The 20,560-nt window shown below is 36.8% G+C and overlaps 1 protein-coding gene across 3 annotated transcripts; it reads left to right on the top strand.

The window, feature by feature from the left end:
* Window positions 1-17,206: 17,206 nt before the first annotated feature.
* Window positions 17,207-20,542, top strand: LOC112741612 (uncharacterized). 3 transcript variants are annotated; one of them, XM_025790629.3, is made up of 8 exons: window positions 17,207-17,701; window positions 18,013-18,243; window positions 18,367-18,477; window positions 18,647-18,715; window positions 18,836-18,967; window positions 19,498-19,575; window positions 19,734-19,868; window positions 19,991-20,542. In XM_025790629.3, the coding sequence occupies exons 2-8, from the start codon at window positions 18,046-18,048 to the stop codon at window positions 20,177-20,179; spliced, it is 912 nt and encodes a 303-aa protein (XP_025646414.1). In that variant the 5' UTR covers window positions 17,207-17,701; window positions 18,013-18,045; the 3' UTR covers window positions 20,180-20,542. The 3 variants fall into 3 exon arrangements, with proteins under 3 accessions (XP_025646414.1, XP_025646413.1, XP_025646415.1); XM_025790628.3 differs by lacking the exon at window positions 17,207-17,701 and adding an exon at window positions 17,794-17,926; XM_025790630.3 differs by lacking the exon at window positions 17,207-17,701 and adding an exon at window positions 17,855-17,942.
* The last annotated feature ends 18 nt before the right edge of the window (window positions 20,543-20,560 follow it).

Raw genomic sequence — 20,560 nt, 5'->3', positions numbered from 1 at the left:
AGTAAAGTAAATAAGTTGGAAATAAAATATGGAGAAGACAGTTAAGGTTTCAGAGTTATCTATTTCTTTGGATTAACTTTTTTTACTAACTATTTTAATTATGCAAGATTTAATTCATGGCAAACTATGTGTGACTAGACCCTAATTCCTTAGACCTTTCTAGTCTCCTCTAAAATTCATCAACTGCCAATTCCTTAATCAATTAATTCCAATTAGAGGGTGATGATCAAATTCCAGTTTATATGCCACAAAAATTTTAATTACCCAAAAATAAAAGGATTATATGTCACGTATCCCGTTAAATTCAGATAATTAAAATTTAGGAGAATATGTTTTCAAACTGTTGTTCAAGTAAAGAGCTTTTTCAAGTTATACAAGAACTCAATTAGAAAGAGGGTCATACTTCCGTTCCACCCAAATTCATAAGATAAAGAGCGAAAATAATTCTTAAATTATAAATCCATACATGAATTAAAATAGAAAAAGTAATAAAATCAATCCATACAAATAGACAGAGCTCCTAACCTTAACAATGGAGGATTAGTTGCTCATGGTTCAGAGTGAAAAACTAGGATTTTGATAAAATGTATTTTGGTAGTCTGGGATGGAATGGGTTGGGATCCCTAAAAGAGAAGTTTCTTTTCCCTTTTATATCAAATCCTAATAAATTTTAAATCTATTATCTCCAACTAAAATAATATCTTTTTCTGAAAATAATATTTGAATTTAAATCAGAATAATCAGCAAGTCTTCAGTTGATGGATGTGGACCACTTGTTTTGTCCATTCTGCAGCTTCTAATCTGTGTTTTCTGGGCTTAAAACTGGGTCAAATCAGCAGTCAAAATTTCCCCCAGCGTTTTTCTGCGTTTTCTGCACGTGGCGCTTGTCACGCTACGCGTCAGTCACGCGTACGCGTCTGTGGTCTTTTTCGTGTGTCACGCGTACGCGTCATGTACGCGCACGCGTCGCCGTGCAAATCTTCAAATCACGCGTACGCATCAGTCACGCGTACGTGTCGCCCTGAAAAGCTCCAAATCACGCGTACGCGTCAGTCATGCGTACGCGTCGCTCCTTGCTGGTATCTCCTTTAATTCTTGTGCTGCAAAAACTCCATCAAATCCAGCCGAATGCTACCTAAAATAAACACAATTGTAAAAAAACTCAAAGTAGCATCCATAGTGGCTAAAAGATAATTAATTCTTTATTAAACTCAACAATTTAGATGCAAATTCACTAGGAAAAGATAGGAAAGATGCTCACGTATCACCTGTACCTGGTGGAACATAATTTAACCTCCCGATAGAATATCCTGTTTTGCGTGGATGCCATTCCCTTGCTTCTTTATCATAAACAGATTGATTTGAAAACTCATCATACGTCAAAGTTTGACCTGTTTCAAATTCTTTGTTGGCCTTCATCCATGCTAAGAATATCGTATATTTCCCTTTTTTTTTCTTCTACGATCTCCTCAAAATCGTCATCATCTTTAAAGATGATATTTTGCTCTTCAGGCAAATGAAAGGTTAATCTTGTCACTGAAAGCCACCTCTAATAAATATCATAAGCCAAAGTTCTCTACACAGTCTTATATGCAGACAAATACCTACAATCATAAAATTGTTTGATCTCATCAATAACCTGAGCATCTTCTCCACTGGAAGCATCCTTTAAAACTCTAATTGCTAGCCTAACTTGGACCTTTATTCACATACTTGAACAAATATTTTATAGCATTTGACTTGTTGTAGTACTCTACATTAACATGTGCTTGATAAGACATAAGCAGATATGCATTGTATGGAACCACATTCCTATATTATCCATATGGATTCCCATCTTCTTAGTAACATCTGCGGTGTCTCGTCTTCTATATGATGGATATCCACTATTATCGATAGCTGTGGTACTACTGAATGCTTTGGGATAATATTTGGTACAGTACCCATATTTTATGCAGGAAAATTTTGAGAAAGCTCTACCATATGGTCCATAAATCATATATGTAGACACAGCTCTAAACAATATTGGGTACCGAACAGTATCGGGCAACTCTGACGATATTAACTGGTCAATTTGAGTTGTCGTTGTTATCTTGTGGTCTCCACTCAACCGTAAAAGAATCTGAGCATGTGGTAGACCTCTTTTTTAAAATTTCATCGTATACATCCCTTATAACAAAAAGACAAAAAAATAATATATTATAAATAAACTATCTATTTTATATATGTGCTTTGCTAAATTAAGGGTGATAATAAAAAATCAATAATATGTTAAAAATAAAAAATATTTTGTCATTTATTTTATAATAATTTAAAGAAAACTTTCTCTAAAAAAAAGTTGGATTATAAGCAATACCTACATCTAACACTCCAAATGAAATTCTTTGCTTAAGATTCGAGATTATCATGTCAAGCTTAATTTTGAACACTCTACACGTTATTTATAGTCGGTCTTCATCCTTTGAGTTTCTTGGATTGTTAACTTTGCCAATTCAAGTTACATGTCATTGTGATGAAGAGGTCTGGATATCTATATTTCTTACAAATTGTCATAGTATCTTAATAATTATTAAACATGTATCTCATGCCACCAGTGAAGGATGTAGGTAGGATGACACGTTTACCTGCTTTGAAAGCACAAGTCTCACCCCTAACAACTGCATATTGAATTCCCTTATATATATATATATCACTCCTCACTTTATCTTGGTTGTTTCGATAGTAGGTCAGCCTTTGTGCTTCAATCATGGAAAAGAAATCAACCAAGAGCTGCTGAAATAGTTTTTCACCATTAACAATGGTTGCATACTCGACCCTTCTAATTGAATAATTATTAATTATTATCGTTATTAACTTAGGAATAAATTTGAATTAATTCAAATTAACTCATACAATAATTAAGTTGATCTTAGCAACTTATTAGCTTATGAATAAATTTGTATTAAAATAAATTTAAATTAATTTTTTCAAAAATTTTAATTTATGAGTAAATAACTTAAAATTAAAAACTAACAACTTAAGCAAATAATAATAATTTATAATTTAAAAGAGTAATATACAAATAATTTAAAATTTAAAAAGTAACAACCTAAACAAATAACTTAAAATTTAAAAAATAACCACCTAAACAAATAACTTAAAACTAAAAAATAACAACCTAAGCAAATAATAATTTATAATTTATAAAGTATAAAAATTTCTAGTGATGACACCTAAGCAAATAAACTTCCAAACTCAACGTATGAGCGCTATGTCAGCATATGAGCTCCACATTTGTATTACTATAAAGATAAAGATAAAGATACTATAAAAATAAAGATAAAGATAAAAATAAAGATAAAAATAAAGGGTCCGTCTAAAATCAGCTCAAGTCTTTTAAGCTTATCTGATGCGCCATACAATTTGAAGCATTGGATTAAATTGATAACAGATCTAATGATTTATATTTAATATATAAATAATTTATTAAAATTTATACTAAAAAATAACAAATCTTTCAATATTTTAAATTTATCCCAATAATAAAACTCTCGCATCAACTCAGATTGTTCTTATCTCTATTCAATTTCAGCTCATCTCCCAGAAGAACTTTCTAAAAAGAAAACCTATCAACACCTTCATGGAAGACCACCAATCACCCTGCAACTTCTTCCTCTCCCATCTTCCACACCAGGTACCCTCCATGTCTCTATTTAATTTCGCGATTTCATCAAAATTCTTGCGATTTTCGTCGTTTTTTTTCTCATTCCACCGAAATCTCGTGAATTCGTTTCATCTACACCAGGTTCGACTCATTGAGGTCGACGCCGCAGTAGTTGTTGAACTTGAGTATCTCAATGTATGCGTAAGGAGATAGCAGATCTTGAGCTGATTCGTATAGAAAGTGAAGCAGAAAGGGAATCTGAGATAGACGCACATTTTTCAGAACGGTGAGTAACCCTAACAGTGTCCACAATTGTGATAATATCTCCATTTTTGCAATGCTGATATTTGTGTTTGCTGGTTTAGATTTGTTGTTCTTGAGGAATGGTGGAGTAGAAAATGGAGTGAGAATTTGTTTGTTTTTCTTCACATTTTTTTTCGTTTTTTTTTTTTGTCTCTTTGGATTGTAACTTTGGGGGTTCTTATACATTGCATAAAGTGCGAACGGGGTCTGCTAAAGGTTGGTGTTTTAGGTTTGGGATGAAAATAAAAGTAGCATTGAGCATATTGCAGATATAGAATTTTTTTGCTTTGTTCGTTTGTAAATGTGATTGATTTTGCTCAAATAACCTTATCTCTTCATTATCATTTATCTTCAAATCAAATATCTGAATAGCTTTGGGTTCTATTGTGAGTTTCTTCTTTAACTTGTTTTTTTTTAATGAAAACTTTTTTTGTGAGCTTATGGAGTTTTTGTGTACAAGTTTGATATGAACAAGGCTTCTCAGTTGATGTATTGATACTTGGTGCTTCATAAATTAGATATCATTTCATCACACATGCAATTTAAGTGTATTAGAGCATCATCCAACAGAAATTTGAGATACTGAATATTGTGCGGTTAAAAGCCAACAATAGAATGGCCAATTTTGCATAAAGATATTGTGAGATGAGTAAGGATACATTAGATATGATATTTTTAGTTATGAATGAATCAGAAAGATAATTGGGGTAGCATTTGTTTTAAAAAAGACCATAGAATCTCCTTTTAGGTGGTTTAATCATGGATGAAGATTGTTATAAACCCTAATGAAAAAAAAGTAGATTAGATGTAGAATACCCTAATTGGAGTAGCATTTGTTTTAAATTTAGTCACTTCTCTGTATTCTATGCACAGTTTATGATATATTGATAGTCCTGGATTACATCTTTTGATCCATATAGTTGGAAAAGACTTGATCGTTGTTATTATATTTTATAATTTAGCGGGTCATATGTTCATTTTTTCGAGTTTACAATGTACTGATATACATGTATAGTTTGGGATGGCAATGTGTGTAACACCCTACCACTCAGAGCTTTATACCTAGGATGTAAAACAGAGGTGGCAAGGTATTATGACCTCTAAAATAAAATGTGTACATATAATAGCAGAAAGAATATAATAGACTAGGAGCCTTGAAAAAATGGGTAAAACAAAATCGTGAAATGAAAAGCATACCGCTCCGGAAACAGAATAACTTGCGTGTGAAAAAAACTATAACTATCAAACATAAGATACTAAAAGTAGGAATAGAGGGCCAAAGATACAAAATAACAAGCTCCTAACTTAGCCATCCAAGGCTGGCCGGAGAATATTTACACACACACACACACACACACACACACACACACACACACACACACACACACACACATATATATTTACATATTCCAAAACCCAAATGTACATAAACGAAATCCTGTCTCTCCATAAACCTCTAAGAGGATAAAAAACAAGTTATGCAGAGAGAAAGCTAAGTACACATACATACATCACTGTACAACAAAATAACCCAGTAACCACTTCGCTTCAGGGGTCCAAAAGCCTAACAAGATGCCTCTCGACCTGCATCTGAAAAATAACAACATAGTATGGGGTGAGAACCAGAGGTTCTCAGTATGGTAAAGGTGCCACACACATAATATATAAGGTCCTGGGAATGCCAGAGGCAATCCTAGAATGCCAACACTCAGATTATAGAGCTTAAAGTACTAAACAGTAGTCATAAAAGGTGGTTTACTAAGAGTATCTGAACCTAACTTGACTTAATTCTAAATCTAAGTCCCATACTGCCATTCCTCCAAACCTCCATCTCCGTCAGCATTTCACAGACAAATAAACAGATAAACACAAGCACAAGAAGGTTACAAGTACTGCAGGTAACAAATATACATTTAACATGGCAAGTACACTTAAGCACACCCAGTTAATGCACAAACAAGTAATTCAAGTAGTATGCATATGATGCATGCCTGTCCTATGGCTGATGAGGCTCATCTGTTGGTTATCCAGCCAACCCGACAAGTCCGAAAACCTTAGACTGTCCCTCGACGTGCATCCCCAAGAGTCTATGCATAGCTTTTTCTCAAATAATCAATATTGCTGAATGGGGGTTAACATTCCTGGGAATTTATAAGCGCCCGGTCACCCTTACGTCGTAGTGTCAACAGAGTATCGAGTTTTCAACCGAGTACACGTGATGGCAAGTCACGGTACTTTATCCAGGGAACCTCGTATCTCAGATCATTTAATCATTCAAGCCAAGTTTCATACATAATCATTCATTTGAGTAATCCAGCTAAGCATCATATATGATCATCCGTAATATTTTATAATCAATTAATCACTTTTCAGCTTTACTTCATCTCCAAGTTATCCCCCCTTCCTAGCTTCGTCTGATTATCAGGTTTAATACTACTGTTTTTGGCCAAATGAATGAAAATAGAGGTTTAGAAGTTTGAAATAAGGTTTTTAAACTCAAAAATTATGTTTGCTGGAGTGGGAGAGTGAAGGTGCAGCTCGCGCCCGCGTCCCTTGTCATGCATACGCATAGGTGAAAACTTCATGTCATGCGTGCACGTGGACCACGCATACGTGTGGATGCACGTTCTTTAAAAAAAAAAACAGATTCAGTGGCTAGCTGCAAAATCATCACCAAAATTCAGTTTTCAGGCATAATCTTCCAACATCCATACCTCTTTTGATTTAAAATATTTTTCACCGTTCTTTGAATGACATAAACATCACGAACCCAATTTTAATTTTAAAATAAGTTGGAAACAAATTAAGGGTTCGGAAACCAAGTTATAGCCTGCCGAAGTTCGGCCGAAAACCAACTTTGGAAAAATACTTCAAACCTCATTTTCATTCAAGATTCCACTCTCATACACTACCAAACTTACCAATACCATCATCATATACCAACAACAATACTCAAATAAACTCTTCATCATCTCATCATCCACCATTCAAAAATGTTACATAATTTCATGTTCATCATGCTTTCTTCAATACACATATAACCATATGTTCAATGATTCTTCCTATGTTCAATGATTCTTCCTTTAATACACATATAACCATATGATCAATCATTCAAATCTCCAACACAATCTCCACCACATAATCAAATCACCAAACCAAACCAAACATGTTTATCAATCAAATTACTAAACATTAATTATACACCTGCATTCAACTTATCCTATGGTCATCTAGCCTAAGTTTTCATAGAACATTATATATTAAATGCAAGAAACCTAAATCATACCTTGGTCAATTTTCACGTAGCAACCAAAGTAATTTAATTAAAACCAATCACAGCCCCAAAACCTCAACTAAACAGCTTCTTCTAAGTTTTGGTATTCACAATTTCAAGCTCCAATTATTTATTCACAACCTAATACACATTCAGAACACATATATACCCAATTTAATTCCCAAAACACAAATTCATAATATTTAGATAGAATTATTATATCCTCACCTTACCCAAGCTTCATATAAATAAGAGTGAACATTTTTCTCAAGCTAATTGGATCCTAAAATATCAAAAATAAAAGAAATTCAACATCTCTTCCAGTTTTCGAAAAATTGGTGGAAAAGAGTGGCTGGGAGTGATTAATGACTTACCAATGAAATTATTCCAGTAGAAACGTAGAGCTCAACGCGATGGTCGCATGGCCGCAAACGGTGCAGCGATCAGAGCTCGGACGGAAGAGTTACATGAGTCGAAAATCATCGTAAGGGTTATGGAAATGTTTTCTTTCCTTTCCTCCCCTGTATGCTTCACGTTGCTGCAGCTAAGATGGGGAAGAAAAAGGAATGTGGGTCCATTTAAAGGCTGGCCCGGTTGGGTCCACGGGTCCGGTTTGAGTCTGGTTCAACCAGTTCAGCACGTTTAGTCCAATCTTGGACCTTTTTTTCGAAATTAGTGTCAAAATTTTCGTTTCAATGCGCTCTATCCTAATTTAATATAATATTCATATTTCTAATTTTCAAAAACTAATTTATTGACTAATTATCTATGAATTTAATGGAGTTTACATCCTACCCACCTAACAAAGAATTTTGTCCCCCAAATTCAAATGTAGTTACCTGAAAAGAGATATGGGTAGTCCTTTCACATACCTGATTCGAGTTCCCAAGTATGTTCCTCAATGCCAGCTCGTCTCTAGGTTACCTTTACCAGTTGTACTTCCTTCCCACGTAATCGTTTAACGTTAGCGTCATCAATTCTCACCGGAATTATTAGAAGTGTTAGATCTTCTCTCACTTGAATCGGTTCCAGTTCCAGTACATGACTTGTGTTAGGAGTATACTTCCGAAACTGTGACACATGAAACATGTCGTGCAAGTTCGAAAGATACGGTGGTAAAACAATTTTATAAGCCACCGGCCCAATTCTTTTCAGGATCTCAAACGGTCCAATATAACGAGGATTCAGTTTCTTGGTCTTAATAGCTCTTCCTACTCCGGTGGTTAGTGTAATCTTCAGAAAGATATGCTCTCCTTCTTCAAACTCCAAAGGCTTTCGTCTTTGATCAACATAACTTTTCTGACGGCTCTGGGCTATAAGCATTCGGCTACGAATCTTCTTTATCTGTTCAATAGTTTCAGCTATTATCTCGGGTCCTAATATGCTCCTTTCTCCAGTTTCATACCAACATAGTGGGGATTGACATTTTTTGCCATACAGAGCCTCATACGGAGACATTCCAATACTCTCATGGCAGCTCTTGTTATAAGCAAACTCCACTAATGTCATATACAGATTTTAGCTCGCCGGATGGTCCAAAACACAAGCCCTTAGCATATCCTTCAAGGTCTAGATAATTCTCTCTGATCGACCATCTGTCTAAGGGTGATACGCAGTACTTAAACTTAACTGAGTTCCAAATACACGCTAAAAAGCTTCCAAGAATCTTGATGTGAAATGAGGATCTCTGTCAGATGTAATGGTAGAAGGCACGCCATGCAATCTGACAATCTCTTTGATATACATTCGAGCCAATTCTTTCATTGTGCAACTTATTCGAATGGGGAGAAAGTGAGCTGATTTTGTCAGTCGATCCATAACTACCCAAATAGCGTTACAACCAGACCGGGTTCTAGGCAAACCTATCACAAAATCCATTGCGATACTCTCCCATTTCCATTATGGAATCTCTAAAGGCTGAAGGGTTCCTGATGGTCTCTGATGCTCAATCTTAACCTTTTGACATGTTGAATATTTAGATACATACAATGCCACATCATTCTTCATTCATAGCCACCAGAACATCACTTTCAGATCTTGATACATTTTAGTGCTTCCTGGATGGACTGAAAACCCACTCTTATGAGCTTCCTTCAAAATACTTTGTCGCCGGTCTCCGACATTTGGCACAGCAATCCGGTTCTTAAACCTCCTTAAACCATCCTTACCTTCTGACACTCTCCATGGCTTTCCTTGTTCATTTGCCGGCAATACTTTACGTAATGCTTCACCATCTTGATGAGCCTTCAGAAGTTCTGAGTTAAAATCACTTGAAATTTGCAACTGATTCAAACACAGAATTCCAGATTCTTCCCTAACTTCCAGGTTCAAACCTTGAAATGCTTTTAATAACTCTTCTTCCCGTAGCATCATCCAAGTTGCATACAAAGACTTCTGACTCAGGGCATCTGCCACAATGTTCGCTTTTCCTGGATGGTAATTCAATTCAAAATCATAATCCTTTAGAAGCTCCATCTACCTCCTGTGACGCATATTCAACTCTTTCTGCCTAAAGAGATATTTTAAACTCTTATGGTCTGAGAAGACATGAAACTTCACGCCATAGGGATAATTGTTGAGTTAAGAAATTAACTAAATTAATTAGTGATGACAAACATTATTTTTGGACAAAATAAATAATTAGTGTTGATTATTTATATCTACTTATTAACTAATTGTTTATTGTTGCAGGCCAAATTTCAATAGCCCAAATGGAATAAAAAACAATCAGCAAGGATATTGGGCTGAAAGCAAAATTAAGAGCCCAAGGAAAAGCAAAGAAAGAAGCCAAAGAAATCAAATCGGGCCAAGCATACCAATACCCGATCCAAGCCCGATCTGGTTTCAGAAAAGCAAATCCCTCTCTTTTGCTTAACCAAAAGTAACGTTCATCTCTCTCTGACCAAGTCAAATCAGGTTCAGAAAAGTAAGAAAGAGAAAGAGAGAGAGAGAGAGCTTCTTCACCAAGATAGTCACCAAAGAAGCAAGAAAGAGAAACTAAGCTTGAAAGGCAGAAGTCATCTCAACAAATCCAAACCAAATCAAGCTTAGGTTATAGGTAAATTTTTTCCTCATACATGCAACTCGGTTTCATCTCTTCTTCCCAACTCTCTGCTCTATCCGAAATGGGATACAAGGGAAAGAGGATTTATGTTCTTCCCTGCTGTGTATCTACGGTCTTAAACAAGACTTGGGGACCAAGTTGGTTTTCAAGGGCTCAGATCAAGTTGACCTTTGAAAGATTTCTATGGTTGCTGTTTCATGACTTTCGGTCAAGATGAGGAAGTCAGAGGGAAAGTTTCTTCTCTAAGGATTAAGGTGAAAAAGTGATTCTGTGGGTTGGTGAAGCTCAAGGCTCAAGGTGTTGACCTTGGAAGAAGAACCCAGCAACATGCAAGGAGATAAAAAAAAAGGTTTGCTGTTCATTCAGAAACCAAGGAGAGAAAACCAGAGTGTGAGAACAGTGTTCTGTTTAGAAGTTTCTCTACTTGGATAATGCTTTCTTTCAAAGAAGCATTCGGCCAATACTGAAGAACTGTATCTGAGGTTTGCGAATCTGGTTTTGCACATAGCAAAGAGGCTGCTGATGAAGTCAATCTCCTTCATGTTTTACTGATTGTAATGTGCTTTTCTAAGTTTATCTTTCTGTAATTTTTTGTGAGAAAAGGCATTGTGAGAAAGATTCTGAAAAAGCCATGAGTGGAAAAAGGCTGAGAGAAACACTTGAGAGAGAAGCCTAGAGTTTATTTCAGATTTCTATAGGTTGATTAAGTGTCTTGTATCTTGTACCTGTTGGGCATCCCTTTCTTAGTTGGGTTAGCACTAAGAGTGAATAGTTAGGTATTAGCATAGCCAATGTCAAGTTAGGTTAGAACTTGAGTGTGAAAGGATTGGGTCAATTCTGTAAAATTGGTGTATGTAATACTGTTAACTATAGTGAAATTCTTCCATAGTTGTGGAGGAGACTGGACGTAGGTTGCATAGCACAAGGCAACTGAACCAGGATACATGCTGGTGTTAGCTTTTCTCTTCTCTGTTGTGTTCTGTTTTCTGATATTCATGAGACAAAAATAAATTGTCTCATAAATTTCTGCTGCTGAGTACAAACAGAATCAGAATTGAAAGTTTGTTTTAAAAGGATAATAACAGCAACTTAAAAGGAAGGCATAGATTCAACCCCCCTTCTCTAAGCCTACCACAACCTTCAATAATGCCTCCAGGTTTTCAGAGCAAACATAACCAGCAACAAGTTCTAAATTGTGAGTCGGATAGTTCATCTCATACGACCTTAATTGCCGTGAGGCATATACTGCAACATTTTGGTGCTGCATCAGAATACACCCTAAATCCTTTAATGATGCATCATAGTACACTTCAAACAGTTTACTTGGCTCAGGGAATACTAACACGGGTGCAGTAGTCAACCTTTGCTTCAATGCTTAAAAACTCTTTTCGCACTCCGAAGTCCAGACAAAAGGCATATCCTCCCTAATCAACTTAGTTAAAGGTAAGACGAGCTATGAAAATCCTTTAATGAATCTCCGATAATACCCCACCAAACCTAGGAAACTCCTGATCTTTGTCGCTGAAGTTGGTCGCTCCCATTTCGTCACTACTTCTACCTTAATAGGATCTATGGCTATTCCCTGCTTGCTCACTACGTGACCGAGGAACTTCACCTCACTCTTCCAAAACTCACATTTAGATAACTTAGCGTACAACTTCCTGTCTCTCAGAATTTGCTGCACAGTTCGCAAGTGATCAGCATGCTCCTCCTCAGTCTTAGAGTAAACAAGAATATCATCAATGAAGATAATGACAAACTCGTCCAGGTATGGCTGGAAAATCCTGTTCATATAATCAATGAATACTGCCGGAGCATTGGTTAACCCAAAAGACATCACCGTATACTCATAATGACCATAACGTGTCTTGAAAGCAGTTTTCGGAATATCTTCATCTCTAACCCTTATCTATTTTAAACCTAACATCACTCCAAACCGATCCACCCTTCTAAGTTAACTAAACATTACTCCGTCTTAACAACAAATAGCCTTCGACCAGTCATCGACTTGGGCTTTACAATTATCAACGCGCGTCTTATATTACGAACGAATATCACATATTAATAATATGCAAGGAAGTTCGAAATTCAACTGCTAATTTATGACTACCTCGGGTCTGAGAATCAAATTCGACTGCACCCCGGCGTTTCCTGTGTGAACAGTCTCGAGCCACATGCCCCGACTTCCCGCACTTGTAGCATTCACCTAGCCCGGCCCTATGTGGCTCGTCTGAAGCAGTCTCTCCATAGCCTTCCTGTAGCATCGCCCACTTCGTGGAGTAATTTTCTGCGAATAGACTCTTCTTAACCAATTTAGTGAAATTCGTTAACCTTTGCGGATACACGTAGTTAAAGATGTCTCTCCTAAGTCCTTTCTCATACTGAGCACACTTCCACTCCTCATAATCGGCTGGATTTCCTTGAAAAACTCTTGAGAGACGGCACAGGTTGTCGAATTCACGGGTATAGTCAGCAACAGCCATATTCTTTTGCTTCAGCTGCATTAACTCCAACTCCTTTGCAGTGCGAAGTGCATGCAAGAAATATTTTCCGTAAAATTCCAAGGGACATCTGTTAACTCTATTTACAAGGTATGACATAACTCTTGCCACCATTTCTGAGCATCTCCCTCCAACATGTGGGTCACTATTTCCACTAACTGTACTTCAGGAACGTGCTGAGTGTACAAAAACCTCTCCACATCTCGAAACCACCGATCAGCCTCCAACGCATTGACATTTCCATTAAACTGAGGTGGACCACTCTGGAGGAAATCAGTAAGGGTCATAGATCTGTAGTATTGACCTACATTGCTTGTACCAGCACCCGAACTTCCATCTTGAGGTTTTTGCATCGGTTCGGGCCTAAGATTTTCCCTCTGGGGACCTCGCTCGGATCCGCGAGACGCCATTTGGTTCCTATTCACACCAAACAATTGATATTAAGGTGATCAATCTCAATATCTCAAGTTTAATGCTTTAAAATCCCAAATGCATGCTCATGAACATGTATGCTACACATACTAGTCGAATATCCTAGGTAGCACATAGTCACACACAAAGTATGTACAGAAGCATAGTCAGTCCGTCTCTCAGGCTCTACAGGAACGAACTGCTCTGATACCATAATGTAACACCCTACCACCCAGAGCTTTACACCTAGGATGTAAAACAGAGGTGGCGAGGTATTACGACCTCTAAAATAAAATGTGTACATATAATAGCAGAAAGAATATAATAGACTAGGAGCCTTGAAAAAATGGGTAAAATAAAATCGCGAAATGAATAGCGCACCGCTTCGGAAACGGAATAACTTGCGTGTGAAGAAAACTATAACTATCAAACATAAGATATTAAAAGTAGGAATAAAGGGCCAAAGATACAAAATAACAAGCTCCTAACTTAGCCCGTGAAGCCAAGGCTGGCCGGAGAATATTTAAACACACACACACACACACACACACACACACACATTTACATATTCTAAAATCCAAATGTATATAAACGAAATTCTGTCTCTCCATAAACCTCTAAGAGTATCAAAAGAACAAGTTATGCGGAGAGAAAGCTAAGTACACATATATACATCACTGTATAACAAAATAACCCAGTAACCACTTCGCTTCAGGAGTCCAGAAGCCTAACGAGATGCCTATCGACTTGCATCTGAAAAACAACAACATAGTATGGGGTGAGAACCAGAGGTTCTCAGTATGATAAGGTGCCACACACATAATATATAAGGTCCTGGGAATGCCAAAGGCAATCCTAGAACGCCGACAAGTCTGAAAATATTAGACTGTCCCTCGACGTGCATCCCCAAGAGTTTATGCATAACTTTTTCTCAAATAATCAATATTGCTCGATGGGGGTTAACATTCCCCGGAATTTATAAGTGTCCGGTCACCCTTACGTCGTAGGGTTAACAGAGTATCGAGTTTTCAACCGGGTACACGTGATGGCAAGTCATGGTACTTTATCCAGGGAATCTCGTATATCAGATCATTTAATCATTCAAGCCAAGTTTCATACATAATCATTCATTTGAGTAATCCAGCCAAGTATCATATATGATCATTCGTAACATTTCATAATTAATTCATCACTTTTCAGCTTTACTTCATCTCCAAGTTATTCCCCCTTCCAAGCTTTGTCTGATTATCAGGTTTAATACTACTGTTTATGGCTAAAAGAATGAAAATAGAGGTTTAGAAGTTTGAAATAAGGTTTTAAAACTCAAAAATCATGTTTGCTGGAATAGGGTCCACGCGTATGCGTCGGGGAGTGAAGGTGCAGCTCGCGCGCTCGTCCCTTGTCATGCGTACGCGTAGGTGAAAACATCATGTCACGCGTGCGCGTGGACCACGCGTACGTGTGGATGCACGTTCTTTAAAAAAAAACAGATTCAGTAGCTAGCTGCAGAATCATCACCAAAATTCAGTTTTCAGGCATAATCTTCCAACATCCATAACTCTTTTGATTTAAAATATTTTCACCCGTTTTTCGAATGGTATAAACATCACGAATCCAAATTTAATTTTAAAACAAGTTGAAAACAAATTGAGGGTTCGGAAACTAAGTTATAGCCTGCCGAAGTTCGGCCGAAAACCAACTTTGGAAAAATGCTTCAAAGCTCGTTTTCATTCAAGATTCTCCTCTCATACACTACCAAACTTACCAATACCATCATCATATACCAACAACAATATTCAAATAAACTCTACATCATCTCATCATCCACCATTCAAAAATGTTCATAATTTCATGTTCATCATGCTTTCTTCAGTACACATATAACCATATGTTCAATGATTCTTCCTATGTTCAATGATTCTTCCTTCAATACACATATAACTATATGATCAATCATTCAAATCTCCAACACAATCTCCACCATATAATCAAATCACCAAACCAAACCAGATATGTTTATCAATCAAATTACTAAACATTAATTATACACCTGCATTCCAACTTATCCTAGGTCATCTAGCCTAAGTTTTCATAGAACATTATATATTAAATGCAAGAAACCTAAACCATACGTTGGCCAATTTCCACGTAGCGAACAAAGCAATTTAATTAAAACCAATCACAGCCCCAAAACCTCAACTAAACAACTTCCTCCAAGTTTTGGTATTCACAATTTCAAGCTCCAATTATTTATTCACAACCTAATACACATTCAGAACACATATATACCCAATTTAATTCCCAAAACACAAATTTAGAATATTTAGATAGAATTATTATATCCTCACCTTACCCAAGCTTCATATAAGCAAGAGTGAACATTTTTCTCAAGCTAATTGGATCCTAAAACATCAAAAATCAAAGAAATTCAACATCTCTTCTAATTTTCAAAAAATTGGGGGAAAAGAGTGGCTGGGAGTGATTAATGGCTTACCAATGAAATTGTTCCGATAGAAACGTAGAGCTCGACGCGGTGGTCGTGTGGCCGCAAACGGTGCGGCGATCGGAGCTCGGACGAAGGAGTTACATGAGTCGGAAGTCACCGTAAGGGTTATGGAAATGCTTTCTTTCATTTCCTCCCCTGTATGCTTCACGTTGCTGCAGCTAAGATGGGGAAGAAAAAGGAACGTGGGTCCATTTAAAGGTTGGCCCGGTATGTGTCCAGTTCAATCGGTTCGACCCATTCGGTCTAATCTCAGACCATTTTTTTTGAAATTAGTGTCAAAATTCTAGTTTCGATGCGCTCTATCATAATTTAATATAATATTTATATTTCTAATTATTTTATTTAAAACTAACTTATTGACTAATTATCTACAAATTTAACGGAATTTACAAGGTGGGAACTGGTATGCAACAAAGAAATTCAAAAAAGAGCAGATGAAACTGCTAGAACAGATTAAACCTAGAAGTTGGGAATTGCTTGGGAAGATAAAACCAAGAGAATTGAAATTTCAGTTCCTCATAAGGCCCTTAATAAGATCAAATCAACTAATATATCTGAAACAATTGTAAAGATGCATCTTCTAAAATGCCGGATGCTGTTGCGAAAACATCCAAGACAACTATAAAGAATACATCCAGTACTCATACAACTGGGAGTGCCCATTAGTATTTGTAGCCTTGATAAAATTATTCTTTCAAACTTCAGTGCTTATAGTGATGGCTATAGATGCTGAATAAGTCTTTCAAAAAAAAAATTAAATAGCATAAAAACATCAGTGTAATTTTACAGAAAAGTAATATTATCAAAGAAAGTTAATTTATATTTTTTGGATTTACCACCCAAATTGCATGTGAATTATCAGTACCCTTTTCATTAGATCTAAAATTTGTAACTTCTAATAGCTTTATGCGTGAATGATGAAAGTAACATATGAAAGTAACTTCTAATGAGTTCAATGAAGCAGATTCATACAACAAGTATATAAAAGGAACGAAAAAGGTAAAATCAATGAAGAAAATTCATACCTAAGGCTGAGGCTCCATTGGAATTCTGGAAGTGAAGGATGAAGGGGGAGACGGAGCACCACGTCGCTGACGACGACTCGAAGAGAGAAGAAAGAAGATAGAACAGAGATACTGAGAATAAACGACGGGGAGAAAGAGCCTAATAGCGATGCCGGAAGATGGGCTGAGACTAGCAGCGAGTGCCGGATTGGACGGCGACGGTGATGGTACAGACTAGAGAAGAATGGAGTAGACCGCGGTAACTTTGTGGATAGATTAAAAAGTGCGATGAGAAATTAAAATTTTATTAGATAAATTTAAAAAATATTTGTGATAAATATAAAAAAATAATTATTATTAAATCTCAACGTGAGATATATTTATAAATTATTTTTTATGTATATTAGAAAAGTTCACAACTTTGAGCTTACTAAAGATAAGATAAAATTAAAATTAAACTCTTAATTTATAGACGAGGCAAGAAGCTCTAATTCCACAAAAGATGTTTATATCTTTTTTAAATTTATTAGTTTTTTTTTTGTTTCCACGGTATCCCCAAACTCGGCAGGTGGTATTGAGCTCCATTTAAGGGTTTGCCGCTGCCAACGGGTAAGAAGTAAGGACGGATACACCAGGTTGAGTGATTACCCGCCCCAACCGGATAGGGCGGATCGGGTATGAGTACTGCTGTCTGCAATCCTACTTCTCAGCAAAACCTAAACCCTTTCACAGATTCTCTCCACCTCTCCTTTCACCGCCGTCCGCCACCCTCCTCCCCCCTTACCGCCGCGCTCCCCCTCTCACTCTCAAGGTCACCGCAGCATCGTCGTCGAGCTCCTGACCCAGCCGAGAAGAACGTGGTCGTCACGTGCCCGACCCAGCCCGGGGAGAATCGTCGCGTCAGTGGTAGAACCGTCGTCGAGGAGAATCATCTTCGTTTTGGTGACGGTTTAGTTTTGCATTGACTCCATCACCCCAACGTGTAAAAGAAGGTGGGCATTTTTTAAATCTTTTGTGGGGAAATTTTAGATTTTAAATATTGGATTAATGATGTAGAACTACGTGTTTCCTTGCACCTTATTGGTGGAAAAATGGGACCCACAGTTGCTATGCTTCTCTGGACCAATCACATGCGCTAAAAAATTTTATTTTGCGTTGTGTAACACAGCCAAGAATTTTCGTTTTCCTATATTTTTATGCTTAGGAAAAGAAGCAAGGTTTTGGGTTTTTTCGGTTAGTTCAGTTATTCTGTCAAGTTCGGTGGAAAACTCCCACCTTTTTAAGATTTGAATTTCCTGTACAGGTGGTGGTTCTAGAACAGCGCGTGTTGAGGAAGATGAAGACATTGTTTTGGGTTGTGTTTGTTTCAGTGGTGGCTTCAGCATGGTTGCCACTCTCAGAGTGTTTCAAAAAACCCGCAGGGCTTGCTAGGAAAGAGGACATTCCGTACATAAAGTGCCAAGTTTGTGAGATTCTCGCTAAGCAGTTGCACCAGCAGGTGAAGAACAAGCAAGCTGAGATCGCTCCCAAAAAGGTTTTCTTTTTTGTTTTTCTATGTCTTTCAATTGATTCATTGTGTTTCTGTCAGTGGTTTTATTGATAAGATTGTTCTGTTCTTGTTTGGACTTATTATAATTTTGTGTGTGTTTGATGCTAGATCTCGGAGTATGAGATCATTGAGATAACAGAGAACGTTTGTAATCTTAAGAAGGTAGAAGCGGATTGGATATTGCGCATTGATATTGTGGAGAAAGAAGATAGGCTTGAGGTAAGAATGGAGGTTCAATTTTTGCATTTATTTGATGATTGTGTGTGGTTCATGCAATCTTTTTTGGGTTTTGGATTGAATAACAATAAAGCAAGAGTTTTGGTGGTTACATTGCTTTTGTTTTAATACCTGCACATTGAGTCTGCAACTTCCTTTTATTGTTTAACAGTTAGTTGAGCATGACTCTGAAGGACAGTGCAATTCTGAGTGCAAGACAATCGAGCGAGCATGTCAGGAGGTATGGAACTTTGTGTGATTTTCGCTCGGTGCATTTGTTTGTTGCCAATGAATTGCACACCTTATTTTCTTTTGGTTCTGAAATGGCAAAGTTTATGATGAATTATTTTCAAATTTTCAGGTTATAGGGTATTCGGATACAGATGTTGCTGAATATCTATATAGTTCCAAGCCTGATGCTGATTCATTGTACAAATATCTTTGTAGAGACCTAACTAAAGCATGCAGCACCAAACCACCCCCTGTCCCTAAGGTAGTGGCAATCTGAAATTGAGGCTTTGAGTTTTATATTTATTGTTTACTTATCGCTTTCGAAAACCAACTATGCGCTTTTGTTTCGATTAATGTATATATGTGCTTATAGAGCGATGCCAACTATGTTGCTAGTTCAATCTAGCTTATGGGATTACTGGTTATAGAACATTGGAACAGCTGGAGTATTTCTTATAGCTGATAGTCTGCCCTAGATTAAAGTGTAAAGTGTAACCCTTGATGAGAAAATCAAGATTTTTTTTTCATGTCCTTGGTTTTTTTTTCATGCAATTCTCAGTTCACTTTTTTATCAACAACACTTTACCCACACCTTACACCTTAGGTTCCAAATTCCGTAATCCCAACCAAATGAAATATCCATTCTTTGAAGTAAATAGTTTGGGAACTATGATTCTCTTTCATGCAATGATATTGTCATATTGTGTGATGTGTAATATGCTCTTGCCATTATTGTTTGATGTTTTGTAAAGCTACTTCATCTCTAATCAGAGTATCCTTTCTGTTCTGTAGGACAGAATCCCTGGTGAAGCTTTTGTTGCTAAGTCTGATAAGGAGGCTGAAATGGAAAAGCTACTAAAATCTATGGAGGTATTTCCCTTGTTCATGTTATATATCTTTTGACGATTTATTGTATATCGCTATATCTTAGGAGGAGGGTTATCTTTGTCCTTTATTTAGCTCGATGCATTCTGTTAGTTCTTTACCGGTATAGCCTTATGTCCTCACTGTATCTAATTCTGCATCAGGGCATGCCAGGAGCACCTGGCATGAAAATGTACTCAAGGGATGATTTAATGAACATGAAAAACCTTGGTGATGAAGATGCCGAAGATGAAGATGAAGATGAGGATGATGGCGATGCTGCTTTTCCTGGAAAATTGGTACTTTCTCTTTTTCCATATTGCTTGAAAAATGGCATGTACCTTTATTTTATTCATGGCAACATACACTTGATTAAAATGTCATACAATGGCTGACCAATCGAGAAATCTGCATATTGTAGGGAAAAGTTCTGAGAGAAAAGGAAAAGGGGAAAAGTGACTGGAAACAAACGATCAGAAAAGGAATCACAGATACGACTGTGACGCTGAAGAAACATGCAGACCGAGTTTCCAATCGCTTAAGACAGTGGTGGAGGGCAAAGAAAACAAGTTCAAAGAAGGGAACAAAAGGAGCCAAGTCTGAACTTTAGCAAGTCACAAAAGCTTACAGCCTTACACTGCATTTCTGTAGATTGTTGAAGAACTGCAGGCATTTCAACACTAGTTTGTTACATGTACAATGAGCCTGTGATAGCCAAGAGGAAGGATCATAGAGAAGCAATCAAAATGAGAACTTTAAGTGACCACTTGTCAATTGGAATGTTTCATTTTACAGTCAAGAATTTTGCTCTATTCATGTATCTTAATGAGTCAGTTTTGATGTTGAGAGTGGGTGTATAGTGAGTGCTATGAACTTATGATGTTCTCCAAAGGTTTGTTTTCCTTTTTATCCCCCTTACTCCTTATTTTTAGAATTCTTTTTCTCTAAAAAAATTAGTTTATAGTGTCTTCTATATTGAATTCCCATATAA

This window comes from Arachis hypogaea, chromosome 14 (genome assembly GCF_003086295.3).
Source record: "Arachis hypogaea cultivar Tifrunner chromosome 14, arahy.Tifrunner.gnm2.J5K5, whole genome shotgun sequence".
NCBI classification, from domain to species: domain Eukaryota; kingdom Viridiplantae; phylum Streptophyta; class Magnoliopsida; order Fabales; family Fabaceae; genus Arachis; species Arachis hypogaea.
This window is presented reverse-complemented; position numbering and strand designations above follow the sequence as displayed.

Bases quoted from the DNA above. Each gene is read 5' to 3' on its own strand.
- LOC112741612 (XM_025790628.3), top strand. From the start codon at position 17,906: ATGCTTAGGAAAAGAAGCAAG. The intron at 17,927-18,012 runs GTTTTGGGTTTT...TTTCCTGTACAG, and splicing joins TGCTTAGGAAAAGAAGCAAG to GTGGTGGTTCTAGAACAGCG. The intron at 18,716-18,835 runs GTATGGAACTTT...TCAAATTTTCAG, and splicing joins TCGAGCGAGCATGTCAGGAG to GTTATAGGGTATTCGGATAC.